The sequence below is a fragment of the Lynx canadensis genome, chromosome A2 (assembly GCF_007474595.2).
Source record: "Lynx canadensis isolate LIC74 chromosome A2, mLynCan4.pri.v2, whole genome shotgun sequence".
NCBI lineage: Eukaryota > Metazoa > Chordata > Mammalia > Carnivora > Felidae > Lynx > Lynx canadensis.
The window spans coordinates 78,954,213-78,969,776 of record NC_044304.2 but is presented as its reverse complement, the minus strand read 5'-3'; the positions used below and the strand labels follow the sequence as shown (position 1 = coordinate 78,969,776).

Genomic DNA, 15,564 nt, shown 5'->3' with positions numbered 1-15,564 from the left:
TCATTCATATATATCTCTGTGTATTTCAGTGTACAGTACACTAAAACCTTGGATTGCAAGTAACTTGTTATGTGAGTGTTGTGCAAGACAAGTGAACATTTATTTCTAATAAATTTTAACTGGATAAACTAGTGATGTCTTGCAATGTGAGTAGTACATGATGTTGTATGTCACATGATCACAGCTGAGCCAGTGGTTCTTGAAATTCCTTTTGATATACAAGTTCTCTGGATTACAAGCATGTTTCCAGAACGAATTATGCTCACAAACCAAGGTTTTACTATATATGTATATGTATTTAAACATGCATATACATGTATAAATATATACACATTTAAATACATATATAATTATGTATATTTATTAAATATATGTATAATTTGTAAAAGAATTAAAAAAAACCAAAACCATTATTGTATATGCAACAAAATGTATTATCATCCAGTCGCTGTTAGAATATTGATTGGTTAATATACATCTATTCAGTCTCTAGTCATCTAAACCTCCTTTCATTACTCCCCTAACTTTGGCCTCTCCTTTGCAGTGTGTTTCTTTAAGGAACTGAATTGTTTATCCCAATTTGTTTGCTAATTGCATTATCATGCTATAACAAGTTACTCTGTCCTTTGTATTTCTGTAAGTAAGTGTGTGATCAGATTATAGGTTCAGTTTTTGTTGTTAAAGTTTATTAATTTGAGAGAGATAGCAAGTGCCCAGAAAGAGCATGAGCAGGGGTGGGGAATTGGGGGTAGGGGGCAGAGAGAGAAGAAGAGAGAATCCCAAACAGGCTCCATGCTGACAGTGTGGGGCTTTGAAACTATGATGTGGAGCTTGAACCCATGAATCATGAGATCATGACCTAAGCTGAAATCAAGAATTGGATGCTTAACTGACTTAGCCACCTAGGCACTGGTCAAATTTTTTTTTTTTTTTTTTTTTTGGTAAGAATATTGTAAGAATATTTCGTAGACTGCTTCATCAGGTGACACATCATATCTGGTTGTCTCTATGATAGGACCTATTGGTAGTCATTATTTAGACCCATTAATTTATTAGGGGTTGCAAGTTAGGGCCATGTTAATATATTTTTTTTTAATGCTTTTTTAATTTTTGGAAGAGCGTGAGTGGGGGAGCGACAGAGAGAGAGTGAGAAACAGACTCCAAAGCAGGCTCTAGGCTCTGAGCTGTCAGCACAGAGCCCAATGTAGGGCTCGAACTCATGAACTCAATGTGAGATCATGATCTGAGCCGAAGTCAGATGCTTAACTGACTGAGCCACCTAAGTGCCCCAATGCTATGTTAATCTTATTGCTTATGACTTATTAGCTCAAATATGTCTATAGAAACAAACTTTCCCATATTAACTGTTTAGTTCTTTTAAGGTATACAGTTGACCCTTGAACAGCGTAGTTATGATCTGTGCAAGTCCACTTATATTTGGGTTTTTTTGATATAGTACCGTAAGTTTATTTTTTATGACTTTGTTTTTTTATTTTTTCAAAATGTTTACTTTTGAGAGAGAAAGAGAAAGAGAGAGAGCACAAGTGGGGAAGGGGCAGAGAGAGAGGGAGACATGAAATCCGAAGTAGGCTCCAGGCTCTGCACTGTCAGCACAGAGCCTGACGCGGGGCTCAGAGTCATGAACCATGAGATCATAACCTGAGCCAAAGTTAGATGCTTAACTAAGTCACCCAGATGCCCCTTTTTATGACTTTCTTAATTATGTTTTTCTGTGGCTCACTAATACATATGCTCACCAATACATAATACATATGCATACATGTATTCACTAATACGTATGCATACCAAATATGTGTTAATCAACTGTTTATGTTATCAGTAGGCTTACAGTTTTAATTTTTTGGAAAGTCAAAAGTTATATGTGAATTTTTGGCTGCAAGTGTCATTATGAACTCAGGTATTTAAACATAATGGATGTCAGTCTGCTGCAGTTATTATCCGTATTGATATTTAAATTTTGTCTAGTTTTCGTCGGTGGAAACTTGACAACTTGACTCTTGAGCCCTTTTGACAGTATCCTAGTGGTACTTGATAAGTGTTCGTGCTGTCTGGCATAACAAGATGTCTCGAGCTTGTATTATACTTCTGTGCCCCTGAGGATTGGTTTTCAGGACTAGAATCTGAGCGAGCATGCTCTTTCTACTGGATTGGTTACTGTTCCTAGGTCTTTTTGGTAGACAAAGCTAGGAAATATGTTTTGTGTGTTTATTTTTAAGATAAAATACATGAGTTTATGCAGATAATTGCAGTTTAAATTTAGGAATACAAGGTTTTCATCTAGTCTTTTCTATATACTGTTTATGTCTCCTTTGATCTTCGTTCTCAACAACAGACAGTAACATAATTAGAATTTTACCAGTTTACTCAGTTGCTTTAGTTCATAGAAAAATGCAAGAGATAAATAAAAACGTTGAAAAAAAAATTTTTAAAAAAAAAAGAAAAATGCAAGAATCTCAGAGTAACAATACCAACGACTAGCACCAACAATATGATTATGTAAAGGTTTATTTTTATTTATTTATTAAAAAAATTTTTTTAATGTTTTTATTTATTTTTGAGACAGAAAGAGACAGAACATGAGCAGGAGGTGGGCAGAGAGAGAGGGAGACACAGAATCTGAAGCAGGCTCCAGCCTCTGAGCAGTCAGCTCAGAGCCTGACACGGGGCTCAGACTCACAGACCGTGAGATCATGACCTGAGCCGAAGTTGGACGCCCAACTGACTGAGCCGCCCAGGCGCCCCTACTTATTTATTTTTAAAGTAATTTCTATACCCAACTTAGGGTTTGGACTCATGACCCTGAGATGAAGAGTCGCATGCTCTACTGACCGAGCCAGGCAGGTACCCCTATGTAAAACAGGTTAGAACTTTTTTTCCCCTTAAGATATGTTCCACAAGGAACATATGGTTGTGTTTAAAGTCCCTTAAAAGAATTTCACTGTGTGGTTAAAACACCATCTGGATGCACACTTACACACTTCGTTGATGAGGTTCTTTTATTTTTGATTTTTTTTTTTAATATTTATTTTTGAGAGAGAGAGAGAGCAAGCTTGCAGGGGAAGGGCAGAGAGAGAGGGAGAGGGAGACGGAGAATCTCAAGGCTCTGTGCTGACAGAGTCGTGGGACACAAACTTAGGAATTGCAAGATCATGACCTAAGCCAAAATCAAGAGTCAGACATTTCACTGACTGAGCCATCCAGGTACCCCTTATTTTTTAAAATTAAACTTTTAATTTTGAGTTAGAGTGTCACATAAATAGTTAGGAAATAATAAAGATTCTGTGTATCTTTTACCCAGTTCCCCCCAGTGGTAACATGTTGCAAAACTATTAATGCAGTATTATAGCTAGAATATTTAGTTGGTCTAGTCAAGATACAAAACATTTCCATGGCCAGTATCCATCACATTGCTTTTTCAGCTGCATCCACCTCCCACCTTTTCCACCTCTCCCATCTCCCCCATTCCTGGCCTTTGGCAACTCTGTTGCTATAATCTGTACTCCATGACTATAATTTTCTCGTTTCAAGAATGTTATATAAATGGAATCATACAGTATGTGACCTTGGGGTGGGCTTTTTTTTACTCAGCATGATTCTCTGGAGAGCCAGCCAGTTTTTGCATATATCAGTCTTCCTTCCTTCCTTCCTTCCTCCCTTCCTTCCTTCCTCCCTCCCTCCCTCCCTCCCTCCCTCCCTCTCTACATTCCCGTTTCCCTCCCTTCTTTCTTTCTATGCTTGTTTATTTTGAGAGAGAGAGAGTGGGGGAGGGGCAGAGAGAGGGGGACAGAGGATCCCAAGTGGGCTCTGTTCTGACAGCAGACAGTCCAATATGGGGCTTGAACTCACAAACTGAGATCATGACCTGAACGGAAGTTAGATGCCTAACCGACTGAGCTACCCAGGTGCCCTGATATTTCATTCTTTCTTTTTGCTATGTAGCGTTCTATGATATATATGTATCACAGTTTATTTAACCATTCACCTGTTGGACATTTTTTTGGCTATTACAGAAAAGTTGCTATGAACATCTGTGTACAGGTTTTGGTATGAATGTAAGTTTATTTTCTTTGGGATAAATGCCCAAGAGTGCAATTGCTCAGTCACATGGTAGTTGTGTTTAGTTTTTTAAAAAAATTATCCAGCTATATTGCAGAGCAGTTGTACCATTTTATATTCCTACCAGAAATGTAGGAGGAATCTAGTTATTTTTAGGATTGCTTTTTATACTTTGTTTTTATAATTATATACTTACATGATTATGTAAGAAGTAGTCCCATTATTTTGAAGTTAAATTTTAAAACAAAGTATATTCAGATAAGTTGAACTTTCTATCCCTGAAGTAACATAAAAAATAGATTATTCTTTCCATTGTTTCCTTATTAGAAACAGGTGTGTATATACATCTTTGTATTCCTTTCTTATTTAGGTAAGCGATAGTATATTACAGAGTTTTGCCACATTTCCTTTTTTCTCTTAAAAATATCTGCTAAAGGGGCGCCTGGGTGGCGCAGTCGGTTGAGCGTCCGACTTCGGCTCAGGTCACGGTCTCGCGATCCGTGAGTTCGAGCCCCGCGTCGGGCTCTGGGCTGATGGCTCAGAGCCTGGAGCCTGCTTCCGATTCTGTGTCTCCCTCTGTCTCTGCCCCTCCCCCGTTCATGCTCTGTCTCTCTCTGTCTCAAAAATAAATAAAAAACGTTAAAAAAAATTAAAAAAAAATATCTGCTAAAGATCACTTCATAGAAGTATATAGAAATTGGCTCATTTTTTTCTGTTGCTTCAAGGTGCTTCATCTTTTTCATGGAATAGTGTATTCAACCAGTCTCATTAGAATGGACATTGTTTCCAGTCTTTTGTAATTGCAAATAGAAGTAGGCGTGTTCAGTAAAAGGGTAAATGTATAATATATGCATAAAATTTTTGTCCGATATTGCTGAATTCTCCTCCAATACGAGCTGTACAGTTTTGAATTCCTACCAGTGATGGATAAGCATGCCTGTTTTCCCAGGGCTTACAATAGTGTCTGACAGACTTGGATTTTTCCCAGTTTAACTAGATTCAAAATGGTAATCTCAATGTTACACTTCGCATTGCTTTTTTATGAGTGAGGTTTTACTGTGTGATTTTGTTTTACTTTATGATAGTTACTAGCCTTTTACCAAATAGTTTTTGCTGGGGTAAATATCTATTGATAAATTCAGTTAAGAACTGGTTTAAAACTGGTCATTAGGGAGGGTAGTTTATTGAGTGATACCTACTTATTATTCTGTGATAATCAGTAATGTTAGTTATAGTTATATGTCCTAGTAGACATTAAGACAAGTCTGTTACTGAATTGTAGATATTTTAGTCTAGAGCCCTTATTCTCTCATCTAAGAAAAATATCTAGTCTTATTTGACCTATAGGCTAATAGGTTTCGACAGTGAAAATGTTGGTGGGAAATATAAAACAGTTCCTATGGATGATGTAGTTCATGTGTGGGGAGTTAATGAAATATTTTACTTTTTTCTTTAAGTTTTTATGTAAATTCCAGTTAAGATCCAGTGTTCTGTTCATTTCAGATATATTATGTGTTTAACATGTCCATACAACACACAGTGCTAGCACATCACAAGTGCACTTTTTAATCCCCATCCCCCCACACACACCTCCCCCCTAGTGTATTTTTAATTGTTAAAAGTTCAGTGTGTATTATTTCAAAAGTAGAAATAATTTTAGGCTGGTAATAATGCAAATAGATCCTAAATCAGTGGTGTGCTTTTAAGAAATTTATTTTGGTTATTGTAAACATTCTTTTTTTTTTTTTCAGACTTTTTGCTCTAAAATTTTTTAATTTTTGATGTTTATTTTTGAGAGAGAGAGAGAGAGACTGAGCATGAGTTGGGGAGGGGCAGAGAGTGAGGGAGACACAGAATCCGAAGCAGCTGTCAGTATAGAGCCCAGCGCGAGGCTTGAACTCACAAGCTGTGAGATCATAATTTGAGCCCAAGTCCACTTATCCGACTGAGCCATCCAGGTGCCCCCAGACATTTTGCTTTAAACATTCAATTTGGAAAAAAAAAAAAAAAAAAAAAAGGTACTAGCTTCCTAAGTAAAAAGTTATTTTCTTAAAAGCACAACAGTGTCACTTACCTGGCATCTACTGCTAATTATGCTAGATCACATCTAAAGCAAGGGAAAAAATACACATATTTTATACTGTTTGTTTTTCAGTAAGAACATTAGAGAAATTGTAAAGTTTATCACATTTAAAATCAATCTGCTTTATATCTGAATTTATGAAAGTTTGATGAATAATCATGTTAATATTTTAATGCAGGAGTTTGGATAAAGAGAGGGCAGTGCTACTACAGCGCCGGAAAAGGGAAAATATGTCAGGTGGGTGAAGAGGATCTATGCTATATTAAAATTAGTGTGATTGAGAAAATGAGTGGTCTGCATGTTTCAGTTGGATATAAACACCTTACCAGTCAATGTTGGTTGTACATACAACTTACAATCTCAGGTATAGATTTTAAGTAGTCTTTTTTACAGATTATAGAATGTACTTATTTTAGAAAATGTGGAAATTAGAGGAAAATAAAAATTTTAAATCCTCATTTTTGTACAAAGGTAACAGCTTTAAAGAAGTATTAAAATATGTTTGCTTTTCAGAGAGATGGTGATCCATTAATCATATGGAATAGTATTTCATTTTGAGGAATAGATTTTAGCAGTATAACTGTGCTACAACTTTTATTTTGGCTTACGACAACACCAGTACAACTGGTTTTGAATAATCATAGTTTACTGAACTGTTTGATGGACATTTAGGTTGTTTCCAGTGTTTTTTGTTTTGTTTCGTTTCATTTTTGTTACTACAAATAGTACTGTCAATGAAACCCTCCCAGACAAGTTTTTTTGTTTTTGTTTTGTTTTGGTGGCCTTTTTTTTTGTGTGTGTATTTTTGTTCATTTTATCTTTGGACACACACCTACAAAAAGTTTATTAGGTGAAAGAGTAAGTATATGTAGAATTTTGTTAGATATGGTTAAATTTCCCTTCATAGGGAATTTTGAATTACCACTGGCTATTTATGCAAATGCCCTTTTCCCATAGTCACACTACCTCAGTGTGTTGTCAGACTTTTGTATCCTTTCTAATTTAATGTATGAGAAAAGGTATTTGTAGTATGCATTTAAATGTATCTTACTATGAGTGAACTGAGGAAGTAGAAAAAAGTGTATTCTTCAGAATGATGGGAGATACGGCAGCTTGTCTTGTAGAATGCTGTTTGATTTTTCATTTTGTTCAAGATAGTGTTACAAGTATAGTAATTTTTATTTTGCCTTGGAAGATGGTGATACCAGTGCAACTGAGAGTGGTGATGAGGTTCCTGTGGAATTATATACTGCATTTCAGCATACCCCAACATCGATTACTTTAACTGCTTCAAGAGTTTCCAAGGTTAATGATAAAAGAAGGAAAAAAAGTGGGGAGAAAGAACAAAACATTTCAAAGTGTAAAAAAGTAAGTTTTTCCTTTTTTTAGTTATGTAGACAGGAAGTGATGGGAACTGTGTTTTACAGGAAAGGCAGGTGAGTAATGGATGGTAGCTAGAAAAGGTTGCAGAATCTAAGTTTTTTGAAACTCATTTTACAATTTTAATATGTTTTAAAGATTGAAGTGTAATAGATAAATGTTGGCATACTGATTTGAAATCACTAATGAGACTAGTCATAGAAAGGCAAAAGCTAAAATAAAATAGAAAAAAATTGCTGTTTTAGACAAAAAATAACAATCCTAAATTTTTAATAGCTTATGAACAAGGTAAAAGAGCATATGATAATTGTGAATAATTGTTTATAGTTGTTCTTCTCTGAATCGTTTGTAATTTTATAATTTTATTTTATTTATTTTTTTTTTTAATTTTTTTTTCAACATTTATTTATTTTTGGGACAGAGAGAGACAGAGCATGAACGGGGGAGGGGCAGAGAGAGAGGGAGACACAGAATCGGAAACAAGCTCCAGGCTCTGAGCCATCAGCCCAGAGCCCAACGCGGGGCTCGAACTCACGGACCGCGAGATCGTGACCTGGCTGAAGTCGGACGCTTAACCGACTGCGCCACCCAGGCGCCCCAATCGTTTGTAATTTTAATAAACCTCCATATTTAATGAATTTCTTATCATGTAGACTTCTTTTACTTAAGTCTTATGTGATGAATTATCCCAAGGATTTAATGGCACAAAACCATTTCTAAGCCACTTTTTCACTAAATTTATTATTATTGGTCCTGAAGATTTTTCTCTTATAAGGTAAAAAAAAATACTTTTCACGAGAACTATATTGCTATTATAGAGTGAAATTATTCCTAGATATAAAATCAGGTTTTTCCAAAGAAAGCATTTTTTTTTTCCTTGAGTAATTCTTCAAGATATTATTTGGTTATTTAATAGGCAGCAGGTACTTTTCAGTTTCTCATTTCACCACCATTTAAGCTTGACTGTAGCAGTCTTCACAGATGACGTCCCTCTCCAGTTCTGCTACACTTTTTCCTGTATATTATCCATTCTTATAGCCAAATTCTACCTGCACTTTCTGGGTGGTTTTTGTTTATTTATTTATTTTTTTAAAGTAACCTCTGTATCCAACATGGGGTTTGAACTCATGACCCTGAGATCAAAAGTCATATGCCCTACCCACTGAGCCTGCTAAGTGTCCCACCAGGTGTCATCTTTGGTTATGCTGTTCTCTTTACCATTTAGGATATTCTCATCTCTGTCTTTTAAACCCTTATTATACTCTCAAGTACTGCTTCCTCCATGAAACTTGCTTTTCTCCTATCAAATATGATCATCTTTCTTTGCATCTCATTATGTCACTTGAACCTTTTATTATAGCACTTGTAACAACATTTTGTTTTCTTTCATTGTTATGTCCCTTATTTCAGACTGTAATTTACACAGAGAGAGAGAGATTGTCTATTAAATGCCTTTTATAATTTAGGAATTCACATATTATAGGTATTGACATACCTTTTTCATATCATGCTTTCAAATTAGGCTTTCTTGTTTATTGTTACTTGGAAATTGTATCCTTGCATATTTGTTTTAGGTCATTTGGTTTAAAAAATCTATTTTTTGAATAAGGCATAGATTTTGCACTTTTTCTGGGGGGAATTACTTGTCCCTATTTAAAATGAATCAGTCCTGGGTCTTGGAGTGTGACATAGTTGTTTCAGAATATTGCTGTGTATTTAAAAAGAGATTTTTGTCTTATGTTGTTAGTAAAAATTGACAAGGATTAGAAAAAAAAAATCAAGGAACTGGGTATAAAAGATCTGGTTTTCCCATTTAGATCTTGCCCACTGTTAAGGTTTTACTATTATTTGAGGGGTGACATGTAGTATATATATAAAACAAACGAATATATACAGTTTTGCTTTTTTTTTTTTCAGCCTATTGTTATGGCTAATTGTTAAAAATTTGAAAGGAGTTTACAATAGATGTTCTGGATAGAGGACAGTTTTTATTTTATTTGTTTATTTTTGAGAGAGAAGGCGTGAGCAGGGGAGGGGCAGAGAGAGAGAGAGACACAGAATCCGAAACAGATTCCAGGCTCTGAGCTGTCAGCACAGAGCCCAACGTTGGGCTCAAACCCACGAACCGTGAGATCTTGACCCGAGCTGGAGTTGGATGCTTGCTTAACTGACTGAGCCACCCAGGCACTCCAGATTTTTTTTTTTTTTTTTTAAGTAATCTCTATACCCAGTGTGGGGCTCAAACCCACAACCCCGAGATCAAGAGTTGCATGCTCCACCGACTGAGCCAGCCAGGTGTCTCTTTCATGTTTCTTTAGTACCAGGATTGTATTCCTTTCAGTTGTTCATCTGTCTGGGTACATTACTTCTCCAAAGTCCACCTAGCTCTTTGCCCATGTTTTATGTGACGTTTCACTGCCTTGTTTTTGCTGTTAGTAAATCTTGCTGACTTCCAACATATAGTCTACACACAAACTTAACACATATATTTGGGTCTATGTTGCTTACTCTCAGTTTACGTTTGTTAGTCTCCTTGGAGACTTTTTGGGTGAAGTGGTGAGGAAGATAGGAATTAAATGTTAAATACCACTTTGGGACCTGGCAGAGTAGTGGGCTGTCACTAAATTATTTATTAAATAAATACAACTCTATTTGCCACAGTGCTTATTACTCAAATACTCCTCTGTGCTCAAATATCACTTACTAGTTGACTACGAAAATTAAAGTAAATAACTTTATCACTCCCCAGACTTGTCTCATGACTTAAATAAAATTACTGTAATATTGTTAATACCCTTCCAATTTTAATCAGATATTTTCCCATGGTTGTAATAATTGAGCACACAAAAAATTTGAGATTTTTTCTAGCAGTATCATATACATATTCTCTTGTTCTTACATAGCCTGCATTATGGTTTTTGTTGTTATTGTTGTTAATTTGACTATAGTTGACATACATTGTTACTTTGGTTTTAGATATACAAAGTCTGCATTCTATTTTTAATAGTAAAATAGTATGCTAGTAGGTGACTTTCCTTAAACATTCACCCGGTTCTGGCTATATTTGCCAAGTTTTTTATTATTATGAGACTTCAATAAAATGCTTTACTGAACTGATTGATTATATCCAGTTTAAAAGAAAACTAACTCAGAATTTCATGTTATTTTAGGCCTTTCGTGAAGGATCTCGGAAGTCATCAAGAGTTAAGGTAAACAGGGGCACCTGGGTGGCTCAGTTAAGCATCTGACTCTTGATTTTGGCTCAGGTCATGATCTCACAGTCATGAGATTGAGCCCTGTGTGGAGCTCTGTGCTAAGCATGGAGCCTACTTGGGATTCTTTCTCCCTTCTTCTCTCTCTCCTTACCTCCCTGCTTTCTCTCTCTCTCTCTCTCTCTCAAAATAAATAAACATTAAAAAAAATTTTTTTAAGAGTTAAGGTAAATTCATTAATTTTTTTTTAAATACATTAAATTTAAGTCCTTGTTCCAACTATCAGTTTTTCAGGAGCTTACTAAGTGGTTGCTTGTCCAAAACCTTTACTTTATGTTCTCTTCATTGCATATCATCTCATTGCTTATTATCTTTACCAGAAGTGACACCATAGAGAATCCTAATTGGATTACTATGCCTCTCTTGGAGTTTATTAACACTGTTAAATCATTAAGTAAAAGGAGGTATATAAGTAATTCCTATTATCAAAATTTTGGATAATCTGAATTTCAGTAGATTATTGCATTCCATGTCTCCATACCACTTTGTATACTGGATATATGAATGCAAAATCACATTTAGAATTTGAAATTTTTCTTTTTTTTTTTTTGCATAGGTGGGGTTCTAGTGATTTAGTCAAGTCAGTTGTTATACTATAAAATCACCATAGAGGTATACAAAGTAGTCACTTGTACCTTGAATTAGCCTGTATCCTTAATTTTGTAGATGCCCTGATTTCTGAGAGTGGCAAGTCTCCTCAGCTCTGCCTCCCACTAAAAGATAGGTATTGGATCACAGAGATCAGCTGTATAGACTTACTATACAGCTTTCTAGGCTGTGTGGTTAAATGCTAATGGATTTCTTAAGTTGTCAGATATTAAAATAGTATGTGGGGAGCATGTTACAGTGTATCTTTTGTGCATAACAATTATTCATTATTTCGCATTCTTGGAAAACAAATAATTAAACAGCTGTCCAGTGATGATTACTGCATACGTTTGTAGTTCTTTCTCAAGCAAATATGTGGTGTCACTCAACACACAGCAAGCCCAAAGTTTCATAAAATGTTCCTTATATGTTAAAGTTGGGGATTATATACTTACTATATATTAAACTTGAATTTATGGGACATTATCTGACACAGTACAATCTGAAAAAGGTTTTGGATTAAGCTGATGGAAACTGTTGATACTCTAAAGTTTTCCTTTCTTCCTTATTTATCCAGTCATTCCAATAGTAAGTTTAATTAAGAAGGAACATCTTTTACTTAAGTGAAATATTTTCATTTATTTTGTAAAGAGATGAGGAAGTAAAATTTTAAAAATGCTTTGTGCATCTTTAAAGATATCTTTCCCTTAACAAAAAGATACCTCTTTAAGATTGTAACAGTTTCAGTTAGTAATTCAATAGTATTTATAGGTTAAAGAGATATGGAAGAACTATCAAATATATACCAGATCAGTAGAGGGCTTGGGTGGAGGAGGACAGAAAAGAAAGACAAATTTTTAAAAATGGATTTCTTTAATAAATCTGAGGAAAGCCTTAATATGTAGTATTTCATATTTGTATAAAAATTTATTATCTCATGGTCATTATAATGTGGAATATTTACAGAAAATACCAGTTAATACAAATAAACCTACTCCTATCAAGTAGTTGAACAACTTACTACAGTTTGTTTCATTGTAGAAAAGAATGATATTTTTTGTAATAAAAATTAATTATATGGCAGGTGGACAGATGGTAAATTTTAGTGTTACTGTACATGTATACATGTCTAACAGGATATATAAGGATCTTTATGAATTCTATATGTGATTTTCAAATTTTAGTTAGGTTATACATATAGAAATAATCTGTTTTCTCACCAAGGTATTCAGTGTTGTAGAAACTGGTGAATAGCATTTGCAACAAATTGAAATGTCATGTGTTAAAACGAATTATAAACCTGAATTATGCTAATGAAACATGTTTTTGTTATCTGCATTACTTGACTTTCATCCTAAGATTGCAAATAAGAATTGTTGTGGGTGTCCACATTTTAATACATTTTTAAAATGTGTGGTCATTGTGCCTATCTGTAAATTGCATTCCAGCGAGAAAAGTGTTCCTTTTTTGTTCTGTAACAGATTGAGAGAGGCTGTAACTTTTTGTACTTGGCACTTAGCGTTCTTATCTTACAGGTTTTTAATAGGAGGTATGGATGAAGAGCAAGCATTTAAGTTTATGAGTTCTTGCTGTCATTATGATCCTTGAATTTAGGCTATGGACCATTTTGGGTCATTTCACATCCTATTAGACATTTTGTTCTCATGTCATATTTATCATGTGGACAATTGATTATAGATCTTGGAATTATACTAAATTAAGATGTCAAAGTGTGTTTCTTAATAAAACATGTTAAAATTGTATTCTATCAGAACTGAGTATAAAGTAGATACTGGCAGTCTGTAAAATAAAAACATTTTCATATGCTATCTTTTTTTTAATCATTAGTTGACAGTAACTCCGAAGTTTTGGGTGTTTGCAGTTTTGTCAGTGGCCTTAATTTGGCTACAGTGGTGTCAGTGAAGCTTGAATTTATGCTGTTCAATGTAACTTGGCCTCTTTAGTTTTCTAACTCTTTATCTGGCACGCAGTATAAAAATGTAGTATGCTGATCATTTATGGTCTGTTTTTTCCTAGGACCAACTTAGAAAGCCGAACATTATTGCTACTTTATGTTATGTTCTTTTATATAGATTACTGTGTGTGTGTGTGTGTAAATACTTACAAGTCCAGATATTAATGCTTAGTTTGCTATGATTTTAGGGTTCAGCTCCAGAGATTGATCCTTCATCTGATGGTTCAAATTTTGGATGGGAGACAAAAATCAAAGCGTGGATGGATCGATACGAAGAGGCAAATAGTAACCAATATAGTGAGGGTGTTCAGAGGGAGGCACAAAGAATAGCTCTGAGATTAGGCAATGGAAATGACAAAAAAGAGATAAATAAATCAGATTTGAATACCAACAATTTGCTCTTCAAACCTCCTGTAGAGGTAAATATATCATTTGCCTAAAAATTATGAAACAAAGACCTTTTTCTAATGTATATCTTAACTGGTTAGACTGAAAGCAGTTAGGTTTAACTAATCTGAACATTTCTCTTATTTTAGAGCCATATACAAAAAAATAAGAAAATTCTGAAATCCGCAAAAGATTTGCCTCCTGATGCACTTATCATTGAGTACAGAGGGAAGTTTATGCTAAGAGAACAGTTTGAAGCAAATGGATATTTCTTTAAGAGGTATATTCATTTATTTTACTAGTTACCTGTTGTTAAGTATTGATTTTTTGGCTGTTTACCAAGATGCTGTGTGTTCATAAGCCTTTTGTTTTTCTAAGTTATCATTTTAATACTTTTAAAACTATGGTACAGTTGAACAGTGACTAATGATAACTTTTGAACTATAATAAAATATGACAAAAAGTAGATGTATTTCTGTCTCTTACCCATCTCTCTTACTGACATTCTTGCAACAGTTTACTTCAAAGATAAACAGCAGTATATAGGTGGACATTAATTTAAAACTATGATTACATAAGATTATAAGGAGTGAAGCCCTTTTGCATCCAGGACCTTACCTAGTTCCTTATAATTGCTAGAACCTGAAAACACCATTGGTGATCACAGGCAAAACCCCTTCCTCTTTATAACAGATGTTGGATTTGGTCTTACATTATTGCTACTTTCACCTCCTCCTTTCTTGGTACTAGAATGGCACTGGAGCCCTCTTCTATATATTTTTTGGGGGCATTTGATATGACCCCTTACTTCCCGGAGGTCAGGAAATATGTTTGTATCTTTAGGGAGATAAGTCTATATGGTTATTAAAAGTATTTGTTGTTTATAACTTGAATTTTTAAGATTTGAAAGATATACAAATCTTTTACATAGCAAATTTGATCTGAAACAGTGCTAGAAATCAAAACTTAAATGTACTAGGCGATTAGGATTTTAAAGGTATCCAATTATGAATTCTCCTGTAAAGGCAGTAGTCACTCCCTTTTTATCTCATAAATTTGAATTTCTACCTTCAATTAATTACCTTTAATTTAGGTAAGGTTACTGGAGCAGGTAAAAATCTCATTAGCATGAACTAGCCCTTAACGAATGGGTTCTGGTATTAGACTGCCTGTGTTCAAGTCTTGGCTTCACTATTTACTTTGAATCTTTTAGAAGTTTCTTAACATGTTAATGGTTTATAATGCATTTCTTTCTTTGTAGACCATATCCTTTTGTTTTATTTTATTCTAAATTTCACGGGCTAGAAATGTGTGTTGATGCAAGGACTTTTGGGAATGAGGCTCGGTTCATTAGGCGTTCTTGTACACCCAATGCAGAGGTAAGCTTCTAAAAATCTTTTCAGGAGGCAAGGGTTTCAGGGGATGCATGGAATTGAGTATTAAACACAAGTCTGGTAGCCCTAAACTTTTTAACCATTGATGCGTTTTATATTCCTCAGCGTGTTTTCATTGCAAAAAATTAGGTGGTAATGGGCTGTGAGGTCTTAAAAATTGCTTTGCACACTGAAGAAATTGTGATGTTCTTTGTAAGAAGAAATATTAGATTTTTGTTTATTTCTGAAGCTCTACTTATGGGTCAAATATAAGATCTGATTGGATCAAGGTAGATGACAAAACAAAGCTAAAGTAGATTTTATATGTGCTACTACAAAATTTTTTATAAAACTGTGTTTTAATTTGGAGCATAAATTTTGGAGCATATTTCCGGGTTTTTTTTACATGCCAAAATAAACATTTTTAAT

The 15,564-nt window shown here is 34.6% G+C and overlaps 1 protein-coding gene across 4 annotated transcripts in view; it reads left to right on the top strand.

The window, feature by feature from the left end:
* KMT2E (lysine methyltransferase 2E (inactive)) overlaps positions 1–15,564 on the top strand; it is a 100,486-nt gene that overhangs the window by 59,454 nt on the left and 25,468 nt on the right. For all 4 annotated transcript variants that reach the window (XM_030307789.1, XM_030307790.1, XM_030307788.1 and 1 more), the window contains 6 exons: positions 6,339–6,397; positions 7,356–7,528; positions 10,711–10,749; positions 13,564–13,794; positions 13,912–14,042; positions 15,024–15,141. In XM_030307789.1, the coding sequence (XP_030163649.1) occupies positions 6,339–6,397; positions 7,356–7,528; positions 10,711–10,749; positions 13,564–13,794; positions 13,912–14,042; positions 15,024–15,141 (751 nt within the window). The remainder of the gene's footprint in view (positions 1–6,338; positions 6,398–7,355; positions 7,529–10,710; positions 10,750–13,563; positions 13,795–13,911; positions 14,043–15,023; positions 15,142–15,564) is intronic.